The sequence below is a fragment of the Chelonia mydas genome, chromosome 4 (genome assembly GCF_015237465.2).
Source record: "Chelonia mydas isolate rCheMyd1 chromosome 4, rCheMyd1.pri.v2, whole genome shotgun sequence".
Taxonomy (NCBI): Eukaryota; Metazoa; Chordata; order Testudines; family Cheloniidae; genus Chelonia; species Chelonia mydas.
In genome coordinates, this window is record NC_057852.1 from 111,021,336 (window position 1) to 111,037,430 (window position 16,095).

Here is a 16,095-nt window from a genome sequence, read left to right on the forward strand (position 1 = left end):
TAGAATTTACACCCTTTTAGTGCAGACTAATACACTGTGAAGACAAGCCCTTAGTTGTTTACCGGTTGAATGTTATATGGTAATGTCATTGTCATTGCAGCACAATTGAATCAGACTTTGTTTGTGTAACACCGGTGTGGTCCTTGCCAGTTGATCAGCATTTTCAGGAAATGATATCACCAATACAATATAGATATGTAGTGAATATTAAGGGAGGAAGTAAAATACCCATTGTCTCCATATATTGTCTGCCAGTCCTTATGCATGGTGACAGAAGGTTTGTGGGAAGTCCACAAACCAACTCAATAGGCAACATGTTAAAGAATTTCACAAAATGTATGGAAAATTTTCTGCTAAACATTATTACTGATGCGTTCAAGATGATTCCTATCTCACCCCTCCTTGACCAATAATAATCTGAAATTTTCATAATTAATCCTGAAACTGAGGTTCACTGACTAAAGTTGGCAAAGTATAGTCCATGTCAAAGTTCTAGTGAACCTAGGACCAATTGATAGCATTGGGTGATGCTAAAATGTTTCCCATGGTTATAAACAGGAAACCAGCCAAAACTTGACTGCTTGTGCCTCAGTTTCCCCATCTGTGAAATGGGGGAAATACTACTTACCTGTCTTTGCAAAGCACTGAGAGATGTATGCATGAAAAGCAGTATGAAAATGTTCATATTGTCATTAACTTGTTCATATTCGCGAAATCCATCCCTGATTCCCTAACTCCACTGACTTGAATGAAATTACACCAGAGATTAATTCAGCCCTCTTTATTATAATTTTTACAATTTTTCTGTGCTGTAAATCTGCATGGTACCTTCCAAAAATATAAAAAGACACAGTCCTTGCCTTAACAAGCTTTTTACAGGGGTATTAAAAACTTCCCTCCCAAAAACTTTTAATCTCCCATGTAGTAGATTAACCCATTTCAGTTTTCTATATATTAAACACTTTTTAATCCACACACTTCCAGAACTTTCATATGAATTTAATAGTCAGATAGATTTCACCCATCACTTTTAAGATGTGATTCCCATGGGCAGTTTCGGATTTCTTCCATTTATAATATACTGCAATTGGTCAAAGATTTATGTACTTAAACAGGCTTGGAAAATAACTGGATCTATTATTTTAAAATGATCCATTAGATTATCTATAATAATTTATTGCTTAACAGATTTTTCAGCAGTTATTTTATATAGCCCCCCCCACCTTTAAACAATCCCCCCTCCCAATTCTTTGCTTTTTATATCTATCTGGGAGGTTTATGTTGTTAGCATTTGAGCGTTCTCTGTTGCGTGAAGTGTATTACTGAGATTATTTCTCTGTGCAAATTCTCTCTCCACAGTGTTTTTTAGTCTCTGGTGAAACAGTGAGCCAAACCCCCTTACAGTCCTTTAACTGTTGATTTGAAATGTAAAAAGCAAAAAACGTGCAGAAGAGTAATAGGCTGTTGAAACCACTGGAGATAAACACAAACACTTGGAACTGCCAGATCTCTACAGTCTTCTAGAAGTGACTCACCGGGCTCCAAATGCATGATGTTGTTGTGGCCTTTGTTTATGTATTTTGTAGTCATCACATTTCTGATATTATACAAGTGTGGTCTTCTTAGGGTACTGGCTCAGGCAGCAGTTAAACCACCTATATGCTAACAAGCCTTTGCTACCAGGTTCCTAAGGGGTCCTGGCTGGGAAAAATTAAAACCAAACCTTAGACCTCTGTCAGACTGAGAAGAAAATTATATTTTTGAAGTAGTCTACAGTGTGGACAGGAAATGACCCCTTCACAAACTGCTTCTTTAAAAACAAGCAGTGGTGCCTGAAGCTATCCAGTCTCTCTCTCTCTCTCTCTGGAGCTTGTGCTCTCTCTCTCCCCCCCCCTTCTCTCTCTCTGTCTCCTGCTATAGAAGGGCTCCAACAGCAGTTTCCAGCCAGTGTGTTCTCTCTCTCTCTCTCTCTCTCTCTCTGTCTCTGTGCGTCTGTGTGTGTGTGTGTGTGTGTGTGTCTCTCTCTCTCTCTCTCTCTCTGTGCCTGCCTGCTGCTACTTTGTACTGTGAAGAACACACAGCCCATGTGCTCTGTATGGATGTTGATGATACTCTGTGTAGCTTGATTCTCTGCAAGCAGGCAAGATGTCCAGCACACCACATGACCCTTTCTATTCTTCTCCTTTTGGCCCATTTTATAGGAGACACTCACCATACATGGTGCAACCAGAGTACCGAATCTATGAAATGAACAAGAGGCTGCAGTCTCGTGCAGAGGTAAGTCCCTCAGCCTTGTTTTACTGTGCATGGACTGTGATAGGTTTCAGGCTGAATTCCGGCTGAAGCGTCCCATTAGACAGCACAATATACACAGGAATGAACACCCTAATTAATTTAGTAGTTTAATTGCGTAATCCTCATTATATTTTCACGCAGAGCAACTCTTTGAGTAGATACCAGTATAGGCTGAAATCTTGAAATTACAGTACAGCACTTCAGGTTTGATGCCAATCTGAGGAAAATTCCTTTTCCTTAAGTGTGTTTGCTCAGGATCTGTCCTGTTGGCATTTACAGCTATAATGTTGCAAGGTATTCCTCGATCAGTTGCACTAAACTAAAGCTTCTCCTTTGCAGGGAAGTGAACCATGACCTGTATTTGTTTTTCAAAGTCTTAACATTAAATATGAAAGATAGCAGCAACCAGAAGCAGAGTTTTAAAAAACTTATTCAAGAGCAGCCCTTAAAGAACACATGTGCGTAACACACAGATACTGAAATATGTGCATGTTTAGAAAAGAGTTGCCATTATCAAGACAAACGATCAGTTCATGACTTTATCATGTACTTGTCAGAATACCTAGAAACGTACTGTTGTAATGCTTTGTGTAGTCTGTTACTGCTTTGTACATATTGAATTGTACATGCAGATCAGCTCCCTTAAAGAATATGCTAAATGAAAAGAAGTGGTAGAAATACTTTTAATACTTTTTGATTTAAAAATTTAATGAAGCAACACTTTTGGTCTATTGGAGTGAAAAGTGTGTGTGTGGACTGGATCAGGCTGCATTTCTGCCCATGTGTCTGTGCAGCACACATGCTTCCTGCTGCAGTTTTTCCAAAGTAGTTTACTGTGGATACACTGAACACACTTTAAGAAGTATAAATCTTGTAGAATGAATAACCTTCTGTAGAGTGGAAGTGCCCTGTGAATTTGTGTCAAGAGCCCCAGTGAAGGATTTTGGTGGAATTTAAGATGAATCTATTTGTTGTACTATAATTCTTTAAGGGAACACGAGGTTATCATAAAATAAAATACACATGCCTGAATTGTCAGCTAACCCATAGAGAATTCATGACGTTTAATGTATATGATACAACTAACAAGATGTGACCTGCTTTCTGATTGGTTAACTGCTAGACAGTGACTGATTTCCTAACGCTGCTATTTTCTAAACATATTGGTCTGTATATGTTAAATACAGTTGATAGTAGCTGAAAATTTAAAGATGCTCATTGCTTCCTTAGTCACATTAAGTATTCTCAGTTTTGCCTCAGGTCGTTAGCTGCTGGCAGTGATTGATACTTGGGTGTGGAAGGTGTTGTGTTTTGTTATTGCTTATTTGTTTGGTTTTTGCAACTCTGTGACTTACATTCCCATACAAATAAATGTAACAATTGTAGTATCTTACAAATGAGCAGGAAAGAGAACGTGCTATCGAATGATCACTTTGGGATTATTTTGTAGAAGTTATTTTGAAAAGCTGTACATGTGACTGGCAATTCAATCTTTTTGCGTCAATGGTATTTTCAGTATTTTAAATATGCCCTTTTTTCTGATTAGACCTAAGTTACAAATTTTCCACTGCCAAAACTTTTTGGAGGACTTGTAGAAAGACTTTTCCCTGTTGCCTTGCTGACGTGAACTGAGCCAAATGTAGGGTCTAGTGCATTTCATTAAAATTTTGCTCCATATATGCTCTTTTGGTTGGGCTACTCTGAGGAGGAAGGGGTAATTTACCCCTCTTTGCTGTTACCCTCACTGATTTCAGTGGGCTATAACAGACAGAGTTCAGATAATGAAAAGTGCACCCTTATGAATTTTTCTTTTCTAGGTGTAAAAATACTTTTGCCTTCTGATTGTTCGATGTTAAAATTCTTCTTTTCTTTTCTTTCTGAGTTCCGGATGCCTGGACTATGGCACTGTTCCTTGTTGAGGCAGATATGATTCTCTAACTACCTTCAGCGCCATAACCCATACTTGTGTTAGAGCAGGTTCCTTAATACAAAATTTAGTTCCTTGGACATTTTGATGTTTACGGTGGCTAGACGTGGAAAGATTGTGATGACGCATTGTTGTCTAATTGCAGGTGGAGAGTGGAAGTTTCACACTCATTTTACACACTTATAAGCCCATCTGTGATTTGTAGCTGTGGAGTTCTAGAGTTTTATTACGACCAGCCTTGTATATCTTACATCCTGATCAGTGGAGCCTTGCAGGTTATGGAAGGAATGTGCTTGGGCTTTGAGGGATATGGGCTCACTAAATAAGCATTTTTCCTCAGGCAATCCTTGGAATAAAGTAGGTGATGGCCTCTGATGGAGGCTGCTTGCATACACTCAACCCCACAGGGAAGGTAGCACAAGTAAAGCAGCTTAAGGGGAACGCAGTTATGGAGTCTCCAAAAGGGAGGAATGGGAGGGGGTGGGGGGTTTCTGGGACCCCTTTTGGACCTACTTTGGACAAGGCCAATCGCAAGCAAGGACGCCTGAAGGGTGGAACCACAATGCTTAACAAAACCAAACTCCACAACCTCACACTTACAGCCTTCAACAAACATTTATCTTGTTTGTCTCATGATGCACAACAATAACTCTCTTAGTAAATCCTCTAGAGTCCAACAACAGCCTTCCTCTTCAGCAAAGGAAGGTCCAAGATAGAGGGTTGTGGGACAGTCTCTTGTATGCCTCCTCTCACCCCACATGCTGCAGAGTCCAGCTTCGCAGTGGCTCCCTGTACATTACTGCTCAGCTGGACTTGTGAGTATGTTCAGGTGGGCCAAGAAAGGGTGCGGTGGGATCAGTGGAGCTGTCACTACATAGGTCCGCCGTTGCTGCATCCCCCTCTCCTTCCCCCTGGGAGGCAGGGTATACTATCTCCTTGGGGATGCAGATGTGGGATACAGCTGTTCTGAGGCCTTAGGGCAGGCCTTATAAAGCCTTTTGCATCAAGCCTGATTGGTTTGGCATGGAGTGGGGATAAAGAATAACCTCTAATGAAGCATGTGTAGCTGTAGCTCAACATGCTAAGCAAATGAAGCTCATCAAAATGCAATTTAGGCACAGCTTCCAGGTTTCTGTTTTCTTAAGTATGTTTTCTCTAGGAATAAATGGTAGCTATGGGTGAAGAACTGATAACTCTAAACCGTGCTAGACACAGCACACTCTTCTGCACTTCAAGGCCTGTCCCACCCCCAGTGCTTTCAGTGCTCCTATAATTAGCTTTTAAATCCTGGGTCTACCCTAAGCAAAGTCAAGCCCAATTCCGTGATGGTTTTGTAATGTAGAGAGAATTGTCCAATGGTTAAAGGCTGTCATTACCAAACTCATTCTTTCCTATAAAGAAAAGGAGTATTTGTGGCACCTTAGAGACTAACAAATATATTTGAGCATAAGCTTTCGTGAGCTACAGCTCACTTCATCGGATGCATTCAGTGGAAAATACAGTGGGGAGATTTATATACATAGAGAACATGAAACAATGGGTGTTACCATACACACAGTAACCAGAGTGATCACTTAAGGTGAACTATTGCCAACAGGAGAGCGGGGGGCGTGGGGGGGGGGTGGATAAACATGGGGAAATAGTTTTACTTTGTGTAATGACCCATCCACTTCCATTCTCTATTCAAGCCTAAGTTAATTGTATCCAGTTTGCAAATTAATTCCAACATTTCCCCATGTTCGTTCTTGTCAACTGCTGGAAATGGACCACCTTGATTATCACTACAAAAGGTCTCCCCCCCCACTCTCCTGCTGGTAATAGCTCACCTTAAGTGATCACTCTGGTTACAGTGTATATGGTAACACCCATTGTTTCATGTTCTCTGTGTATATAAATCTCCCCACTTTATTTTCCACTGAATGCATCCGATGAAGTGAGCTGTAGCTCATGAAAGCTTAAGCTCAAATATATTTGTTAGTCTCTAAGGTGCCACAAATACTCCTTTTCTTTTTGCGAATACAGATTAACACGGCTCCTACTCTGAAATCATTCTTTCTTATGTGATTTTTAACTGGGCTAGAGCCCAGGTTGTTAACCAGCCTTCAGCCATACTTCAGCCTCTTTAGAGGTTGTGAGAAAAAAAGTCAAATCACACAGAAGTTTGATACAGTGGTTCTTTTCCTTTAAAAATGTAAATTAATACACCAATTCTTAATTCAACATGGGGAGTCAAATGTCCTTCTAGCATACATGATTTTAATAAGTAAACATAAGTTTTTTCTTTAAAATGTTTAAGTTGGCTGACAAAAATAAGGGTAAACTCCATTTAATTTTTATCCCAGGTAACTGAAGTTCTTGGTTTATAAAAATGCAGCTATTTTCTTGCTGCGTGTGTGACCATGGGACTTCTTTCCTGTACATCCGTACTCCATTTATCTGAATGTTTTGGATATCTGTATTAGTTTAACATACTTAGAGAATAAATCTATTGTAGCCATGGTAAGAAGTCTTTCATGTGTAGTGGAAAGTATTGGTAAATAGATTTCATATCTCCTTCTCCATGGAACTTCCAACATAAAAGAAACCACCTCTCTCCTTCTTTGATGCTGCAATTCCTATTTTATTAGAATTTTTATAATTAAAAAATATTTTCAAATAAAGAGATAACACTTTTGAAATATCCTCTGATACTACAACATGCTGCAGATAAATCACTTATAGCTGCTGACAGTTTAGAGTTTGATCAATTTCTTTATCGTCAATATGCAATGAAATATGGCAACTTTTTCACTTGTTTCTAGGTTCTTTGTACTTCTGGAAGTTGTTTGTATTATAGGCTATTCAAATTGTCCTGCAGTCTATATGTTTGTCTCTATCACAAGTGGTGATATTTTTCATTAACTATTATGTCTGATATGCAACATTTAACTTCATACCTGGCTCAGAAAACAGTGTTATAGAGGTGACTGGAGAAGTAGTTTAGAGTAATATGATTCTTTCTTTAAAACCAAAACAAAGCAATCAAACCATATTACCTTTTATTAATCTGTACAGTAAATTTCACAGAAGTGAAGATTTCACAATGAAGAATATCAATAAAAGACAATAAATAGTGATTTAAAAACAGCTGCTTAAACGTACTGGAAATTTATTTACGCAGATATTAAACCAAACATTTAAAGCAAAACAAAACAACCCCTCTACACTCCATACTTAAATGGAAGAGTCTTTCTCTCTCTCTGTTTTCCCCCCTGGCTTATTTCCTCAGATTGCTGTTTTATGAAATCATCTTTTTTTTCTCCTTTCTGATACATTTTTGAATATATTAGTCATAAAATTCTGTGTTGTGACATCACATTTGTTCACATAGCAACTTGATATCACAAACAGATCTCTGGTACCATGTGTATAATAAGTCTGAGTTTGTTTCAGAGGAGGTTGTGTTTTGTGGTGGGGAGAAGCCCAAAATGCTTTGAGACGCTGACTCTTGTTGTTAAGAATTTGAGAATGTTACCCTCAAATATCCTGATACCCAGCAAGGTACTTTAAAAGACCATTCTTAAAGCATGTTTGTCTGAAAGAAAAGGTCACTTTTAAAAAAAGACCGCACAAGCCCCTTTAGACTGACGTGGGGTCTTTGTATTTTTTTTACTGATTTCTTTTTCTCTTTTTTAAAAACAATTCTGTTGGGGCTGTTTTCAATTAAAATTGCTACAAACTAACAATATTTATGAGGCTAGAAAAAAATCAGTTCACTTCCTTTCCACGTTGATTCTTAGCTTACAATCAGTGAGGGCTTTCTGCTTGTTTGTTTTTCTTGAGCTATAATATAGAACATGAACTATATAGTTGGCAAGCACAGAGTGTCTTATTTGGTTTTTTGGGGGGGAAAAATCAATGTGAATTTTAAGGGGAACACTCTTCTGTAAACCTCCTCCTTAAATTGCAAAGATCCTTACCAGCTCATTGTTTATAAAGAACATAAAGCATGTTTTGAGCAAAAAAAAAAAAGCAACATAAATAGTTCAAAACTCAGTCTTCTTCAGATTGGATGTAGACACAATTTACAATGCAGATCTTATCTGAAAAGCAAAAGCTGTTTTTATTGTGAGGAGGAGAACTGAGATCATATGTGATGGACCCAATCCTGTGCTCTTATTTCAGTGGGAGTTTTGCCTGCAGTAGGACTGCTAGATCAGACCTAAAAAAATTCCCTATTTGGTTTAGATGCATTCGGTGCATTAGCTTCCATTGTGTGTATCACTAAAAATATCTAAGGGTGGCCTTCTGAAGAAATTAAAACATATTTACTAGACATTTTACTTTGTAGGGTATATTTTTTGTGTTATTTTGCCAAAAGTTGGATGTGTGTCATGCACCAAGCATTCCAACTGTGCTGATTTTCCCAGCTCAACACCTAGGGTAGGTACTTTTGCACAGGGCACAAAGATAGAGCGCATGTGTGTACCCCTCTAGCTCCAGTGTAGACTTATCCTTTGCCAAACTGTGTTATATATAAATATATAAGAAAGGACTGAGTATCAGGTAGGATTACCCAGGGGCTATAACCCACAGTCAGATAACAGTAAGATGTGGAGACTTAACTGTGGAGCTTAATTCTGAGGGACCAGTGAAAATTGCCCTGGCTGAAAAATGTATAGGCTATACAAAAACTTTCATGGCCGTCAGGACTTGGTGGCTGGTAAAATTTATAAACTCATCAGGACCAAAGGAAGATGCTAGAGTGAGGTGTCGGTGGAGCCCATAAGCTTCAGAGGAGCTGGAAGTGCTGCCAGGGCTAAAACTCCTGCAGGAGTAGGGATGCAGAACCTGAGCTTTGAAGCTCTACTGGAACGAAACTTCTTTACACTGCCCAGCCCCATGGCTCATCACACCAGGGCAATTCTTCCAGTTGCTCCTTAGTCCTATTGGGATCCAGGAAGTGGGCAGGCGGAAGCCCGCCCACTGCTAAAGGATCCCCCCTCAGCCTAAGAGGGGAATCCACAGGACCTGGAAACCAAGTAATTCCGGGGACCAACTAATGAAATAACAGGGACAGGAGTGCAGTAGATAACCAATACAGTAGATAACAGCTCAGTATTAGAGTATAACAAATACTCCAGTAAAAATGTCTGAGTATTCACTTGAATTTAAATATGAATCCATGCCCTTTATGAGTTTGCTTTCTGTTAACATTGAACAGTTGAGTTTCACCCTCATGAATACTTGGAGAAAGTGAATTATAGTATATCCTTCTCAAGTATTCAGCCAGGAAGTTGCCTATTTGATATGAGATAGGATGCTACTTGACCCATCAAAGGGTCAAACGAAGGGAACCAGACTGGGACACCGAGCAGAGAACCCCGGACAGTGCCCACTGCTCCTCGAAGGTGTCACGGGAGTCAGTTGCCCAGAGGAACTCTGCCCGGATATGCGAATGGACGGAGGATCAGAAATAGGCCGCACAATCACAGGAGACTCCATCGGCTAACCTCCTCACCCTGGTTTTATAGATGGCCGTTTTAGCCAGGGCCAGGAGGAGGTTGACCAGGAGGTCCCATGACTTTGTGGGGCCATGGATAGGGAGTGCATAAATAAAAAGGTGAGGGGAAAAGTGCAACCAAAATCTTAACAAGATATTTAAGAGGAGCCGGAATGGGGGCTGCAGCCTGGCGCACTCCAAGTAAATGTGCACCAGGGTTTCCCTCACACCGCAAAAGGGGCAGGTGTCCGGGATAGGGGTGAACTGCGCCAAGTACATGCCCATGCTCACGGCCCCGTGAAGGAGCCACCAACTGATATCCTTAATATGAGGCACATGCTCCTTCTTTACCACCCTACACTCTGCACACTAATGTACAAACCACTTGCTGTATGGGAACCCAGCCCCACCTTCCCATTCTCCCACACTTAGACAGTGGGCACATGGTGTTCCAATCTGCTCCAGAGCAAAATAGAGCTTTACTGGTAATTGGATAACCACAACAAAACAATAAATGTCAGACTAGTCGTCCTTCCTAAGCTTGGCCTGTAGATATTTCTGTTATAAACTGTATTTCCCCCCCCTCTCCAGTCAGCTCCCATATCTCTTTATATCTAGGGTGGATTTTAATGGGCTACACCTGCCACAATGTGTTCACATCTTTATGTAGGTTTCTAAACCTGCCAGCAGGGTGGGCCAACAGGAAAACTGTCACCCTGTTATACAGACCAAACAGCTGCCCTTTCACGTCCCCTCCCACTCTCCCTGCCCCATGGTTGAGTAATTAGAACAATTTTGTCTTTCCTACCACACACACTGCCCACATACCTGCTGCTTTCTATCCTTACACTTTTCAGAGTAACAGCCGTGTTAGTCTGTATTCACAAAAAGAAAAAGAGTACTTGTGGCACCTTAGAGACTAACCAATTTATTTGAGCATAAGCTTTCGTGAGTTACAGCTCACTTCATCGGATGCATACTGTGGAAAGTGTAGAAGATCTTTTTATACACACAAAGCATGAAAAAATACCTCCTCCCACCCCACTCTCCTGCTGGTAATAGCTTATCTAAAGTGATCACTCTCCTTACAATGTGTATGATAATCAAGTTGGGCCATTTCCAGCACAAATCCAGGTTCCCCCCCCCCCCCCCCCCCCCCGGCCACACACAAACCCACTCTCCTGTTGGTAATAGCTTATCTAAAGTGACCACTCTCCTTAAAATGTGTATGATAATCAAGGTGGGCCATTTCCAGCACAAATCCAGGGTTTAACAAGAACATCTGGCGGGGGGGGTGGGTGGGAGGGGGGTAGGAAAAAACAAGGGGAAATAGGTTACCTTGCATAATGACTTAGCCACTCCCAATCTCTATTCAAGCCTAAGTTAATTGTATCCAATTTGCAAATGAATTCCAATTCAACAGTCTCTCGCTGGAGTCTGGATTTGAAGCTTTTTTGTTGTAATATCACAACTTTCATGTCTGTAATCGCGTGACCAGAGAGATTGAAGTGTTCTCTGACTGGTTTATGAATGTTATAATTCTTGACATCTGATTTGTGTCCATTTATTCTTTTACGTAGAGACTGTCCAGTTTGACCAATGTACATGGCAGAGGGGCATTGCTGGCACATGATGGCATAGATCACATTGGTGGATGTGCAGGTGAACGAGCCTCTGATAGTGTGGCTGATGTTATTAGGCCCTGTGATGGTGTCCCCTGAATAGATATGTGGGCACAGTTGGCAACGGGCTTTGTTGCAAGGATAGGTTCCTGGGATAGTGGTTCTGTTGTGTGGTATGTGGTTGCTGGTGAATATTTGCTTCTGGTTGGGGGGCTGTCTGTAGGCAAGGACTGGCCTGTCTCCCAAGATTTGTGAGAGTGTTGGGTCATCCTTCAGGATAGGTTGTAGATTTCATGATTTCAACAATTTCCATCCCACCATCAACCTCAGCCTGGTCCAGTCCACACAAGAGATCCACTTCCTGGACACTACAGTGCTAATAAACAATGGTCACATAAACACCACCCTATACCGGAAACCTACTGACCGCTATTCCTACCTACATGCCTCCAGCTTTCACCCTGACCACACCACACGATCCATTGTCTACAGCCAAGCTCTGCGATACAACCGCATTTGCTCCAACCCCTCAGACAAACACCTACAAGATCTCTATCAAGCATTCTTACAACTACAATACCCACCTGCAGAAGTGAAGAAACAGATTGATAGAGCCACAAGAGTTCCCAGAAGTCACCTACTACAGGACAGGCCTAACAAAGAAAATAATAGAACGCCACTAGCCGTCACCTTCAGCCCCCAACTAAAACCCCTCCAACGCATTATTAAGGATCTACAACCTATCCTGAAGGATGACCCATGCTTTGTGTGTATATAAAAAGATCTTCTACACTTTCCACAGTATGCATCCGATGAAGTGAGCTGTAGCTCACGAAAGCTTATGCTCAAATAAATTGGTTAGTCTCTAAGGTGCCACAAGTACTCCTTTTCTTTTTGCGAATACAGACTAACACGGCTGTTACTCTGAAACCTATGGTATACAAAATTCAGTATGTGCATATGTGCCTGCATGCACCCACGCACTCATATATATATATAAGAAAAAACTCTTTAAAAACATAAAGCAAAAATGGGCAACTCTTTATCCTCCAAAATTCAGGTTACGTCACTTCTTACTTTATTCCTTAAGAAGCTAGGAAACAACACCAAATTTCCACATCCAATTTCTTTGTTGTGATATGGAACCTTTCAGATTATCTGAGACTGGACAGAACAGATATGTGCGCTTGATTTTCCATTGCCTTGCAACATATATGCTATTTTAGACCTGAGCAGAGTCAGTGTGAAATGCTACCTAATCAGAATGGTAGCATTCTACACTCAGGCTATGTCTACACTGTCCCGCTGGATCGATCACTGCCCACTTATCCGGCGGGTAGTGAAGATATACTCTGAATGAAGGTGCTAAATAGCCCTGTCACTTGTCCCTAGTCTTCATCACAAGAGTATCAGTTAACTCTTAAGGTAATTAGCTAATAATGTTGTGTATGTGATTTGAAGTATCATTTTTAGCAATTAGGAGTTCAGATATGATGCACTGCAATTATTATATAGCTCATCTATCTGTTTTACATAGCAATAATTATCATGTAGTAATGCTTTGTGGGATACTTGGCATTATGCACTGAATGGAATCCTGCATGTAATCATGAACAGTGTGCCAACAAGCTATGGTAATAACCCTTTGATTGCCATGCCTTATGCACATCCATGATTATTATTATAAAGGGTAGGCTCATTATGAAGAATGTGCTGGCATGAGTTGTAGGCGGAACCAATACAGTAGATAACAGCTCAGTATTAGAGTGTAACAAATACTGCAGTAAAAATGTCTATGAGTATTCACTTGAATTTAAAAATGAATCCATGCCCTTTATGAGTTTGCTTTTTGTTAACATTGAACAGTTGAGTTTCACCTTCATGAATACTTGGAGAAAGTGAATTTTAATATATCCTTCTCAAGTATTCAGCCAGGAGGTTGCCTATTTGATATGAGATAGGATGCTACTTGACCCATCAAGGGGATAATTTCCAAAAAACCCTTGCCAGAGCCCTGGCCCAGAGCAATTAAACAAGCCAGGCAAGGATCTTCCTGCCACCTCCATAACCAGGTCTGTGCATACATATGAAGCTCTTTAGTGTCAATGACTGATGATGGTGGAAAATTAGAGATTACTGAATGCCATGTACCTGTGTATTTTATGGGGGATGGGACACTGCTTGACATTCAATGACTTCATGTGGCTGTAACAAGAAAAAATTAGACTGAATCATTTCAAAGCTTCAGTGGCTTTTTAAGCCTTCATCATAATTATAAGGGTTATGGTCATCCAGCCAGGGAACAGAAACAGTACATGTGGCTTGTATGACCAATCACAAGTTGAATTTTGAATATAGAATATTGTGTACTTACAGCAAACTGGTGATAAATCCAGTGAGTTAAAAAGAAAAAAAATTAGCAAAAATTAGTCTAAAATGTGAATAATTAATATATTCCAGGAAGTTATCTGTTCACAGAATTGCTGTGAGCAGAAAGAGGTTCAATTCATCAAGTCTATTTTTTGCTGTGACTAGCTCAGCTCTTTTCAGTATCTCTTAGCACACTGACAGGGTTAATAATGTAAAGTAAAATGATTGGTCAAGACGCCAGCATACTAAGTGTATTGCTTGTGAGACAGCTAAGATATTTAACACCGACAAAAACAGCCAGTTCTGAAACAACCAGGCTGGACTTTGACTGACCGACTTTCATCCAAAGGACTGCAGAATGTGCACTTCTAAATATGCAGCACAGCACAGACATCCTAGTACTGAGCTGTGTTAGCATTGGTATGTAACCTGAAGCCACAACCTGCGTGTCTAGACTGACAAGAGTCCTACCAGTTGAGCCACCATGACACCTTGTGGCTTATTAAGTAACATATGTACCTTTTTGAAAATAACAGCTAAAACTTAGCTTATTTTGGATATTGACAGATACCATGGGATACAATTGTCTATTGGTTTAAATACCTGTACTGGTTTAGTGTATTATGTTAAATTAAACAGTGATGATTTGGTTTTAACTGTGCTAACGGTCCCTAGAATGAATTTGTCGAAGTATTGTAATGTACTTCATAAGTGTCACAGCATACATGCCATTTCACTAAATTTGACCCTTAGATCTTAGATAGGAGTAGATTCATACTCCTAGTATCACCTCATCACTCAGATTAAATACTGAAACTTTGTGTAGCTGCCGTGCAGGACCAACTAAGTTTGTAACTAAGATTTAGGCTAACCCAACCCCCCACCCCTAAAAATGAAGAGAATATTTGTTGGCTGTGGAAAATGGCTACAAACTAGCAGAGTTAAATGAAAGTGACTAAAATGTGCTAAGCAACAGAAATAGGCAATAGACACAAAACCTCTTTACACCAAAATTGGGGTAGAAAATTGTTCACGCTCTTCGGTTGTAGATAATTCATTACCTATTATTCTTAATGTGAATTTCTCATTGTAATTTTTTTTTCTGAAAAATTCTTCCTTGAACTTAAATTGGGCAGGTGATCAATGATGTACAATGCTGAGATACTCAGACAGAACATTACGTCCGTAATGAATCAGGATCTTACAGTACAAGATGCCATCCTCCATCACCTACTTATTAAATTTTCAGACAAGTGGCTGAGACCGCAGCATACCATGCTAAGAAATATTGTCTCATGGTTTTCTTGTCTGTCTATCTGTCCCTGTATCCATCTGTTGTCTCTTGTCTTATACTTAGGTATGTTTTCAAAGTATCCTACCCAAACTAGATTGAATTCAGCTAGCACAGGTAACAACAGCAGTGAAGACAGTGCAGTGTGGGCTTCAGAACTAATAAGAACATAAGAACGGCCATACTGGGTCAGACCAAAGGTCCATCTAGCCCAGTATCCTGTCTTCCGACAATGGCCAATGCCAGATGCCCCAGAGGGAATGAACAGAACAGGTTGTCATCAAATGATCCCTCCCCTGACACCTATTCCCAGCTTCTGGCAACCAGAGGTTAGGGACACCATACCTGTTCATCTTGGCTAATAGCTATTGATGGACCTATCCTCCATGACAGTACAAGCCTGGCACCTGGCACAGACCCTAGGTACATACTTTGCTTGCTAACCCTCACTGAAGCCCATGCTGTGATGTCTTCACTACTGTTACCTGCACTAGCTGGATTCAAGCCTGTGCACAAATGAGCCCGTGCCCAGCATTTATTGTGTAGACATGCTCTTAGGTCATAAACTGTCTGGGGCAGCGACTGACTCTTTGCTCTATACAATGCCTAGCACGATGGGGCCCTGATCCATGTCTGGGGTTCTGAGGCACAAAGAAGTAATACAAATAATTGAATAATAATAGGATCATAGACAATACAGAACTAGAAGGTAGGATTTTATATGCTGGTTTAAATCAGCTTCTGAGTATTTCACTTTGGTTTTAATCCCACAAATCAAAAGGATTAAATTTATATTTTACATGTTCATCCATCATAAATTTGACTTTGATTAGAAAATACCACAAATTATTATTTGTTAATGGTATCGAATAATTGTAATCTTCCAAGAACATTAAAATGTCATTAACATGTCATTAACACCTGTTGTTGTTCTCATACCTACTGGCCATATTTTTGCTCTCCATTACACCCAGGCCAGGCTAGTGGCTTTGCTAGGGTTGCACAAATATAGCAAAGGACAGCATTTGTCCAACTACATTGTAATCTGATGTCTGTTGTTAAATGCACCATGATTTTCTGTGATTCTAAAGTAGTCTCATGCCAGTTA

General features: G+C 40.2%; 1 protein-coding gene across 10 annotated transcripts in view; it reads left to right on the forward strand.

Annotated features, from left to right (window-relative positions):
* Positions 1-1,606: 1,606 nt before the first annotated feature.
* Positions 1,607-16,095, forward strand: part of LDB2 (LIM domain binding 2) — a 286,275-nt gene continuing 271,786 nt past the window's right edge. For 7 of the 10 annotated variants that reach the window (XM_007055387.4, XM_007055388.4, XM_037898021.2 and 4 more), the window contains exon 1: positions 1,608-2,277. In XM_007055387.4, coding sequence (XP_007055449.1) covers positions 2,146-2,277 — 132 coding nt within the window. In that variant the 5' untranslated portion in view covers positions 1,608-2,145. Of the gene's footprint in view, positions 2,278-16,095 lie in introns of all 10 variants that reach the window. The other 3 variants (XM_037898023.2, XM_007055389.4, XM_027817794.3) reach the window with 3 other exon arrangements.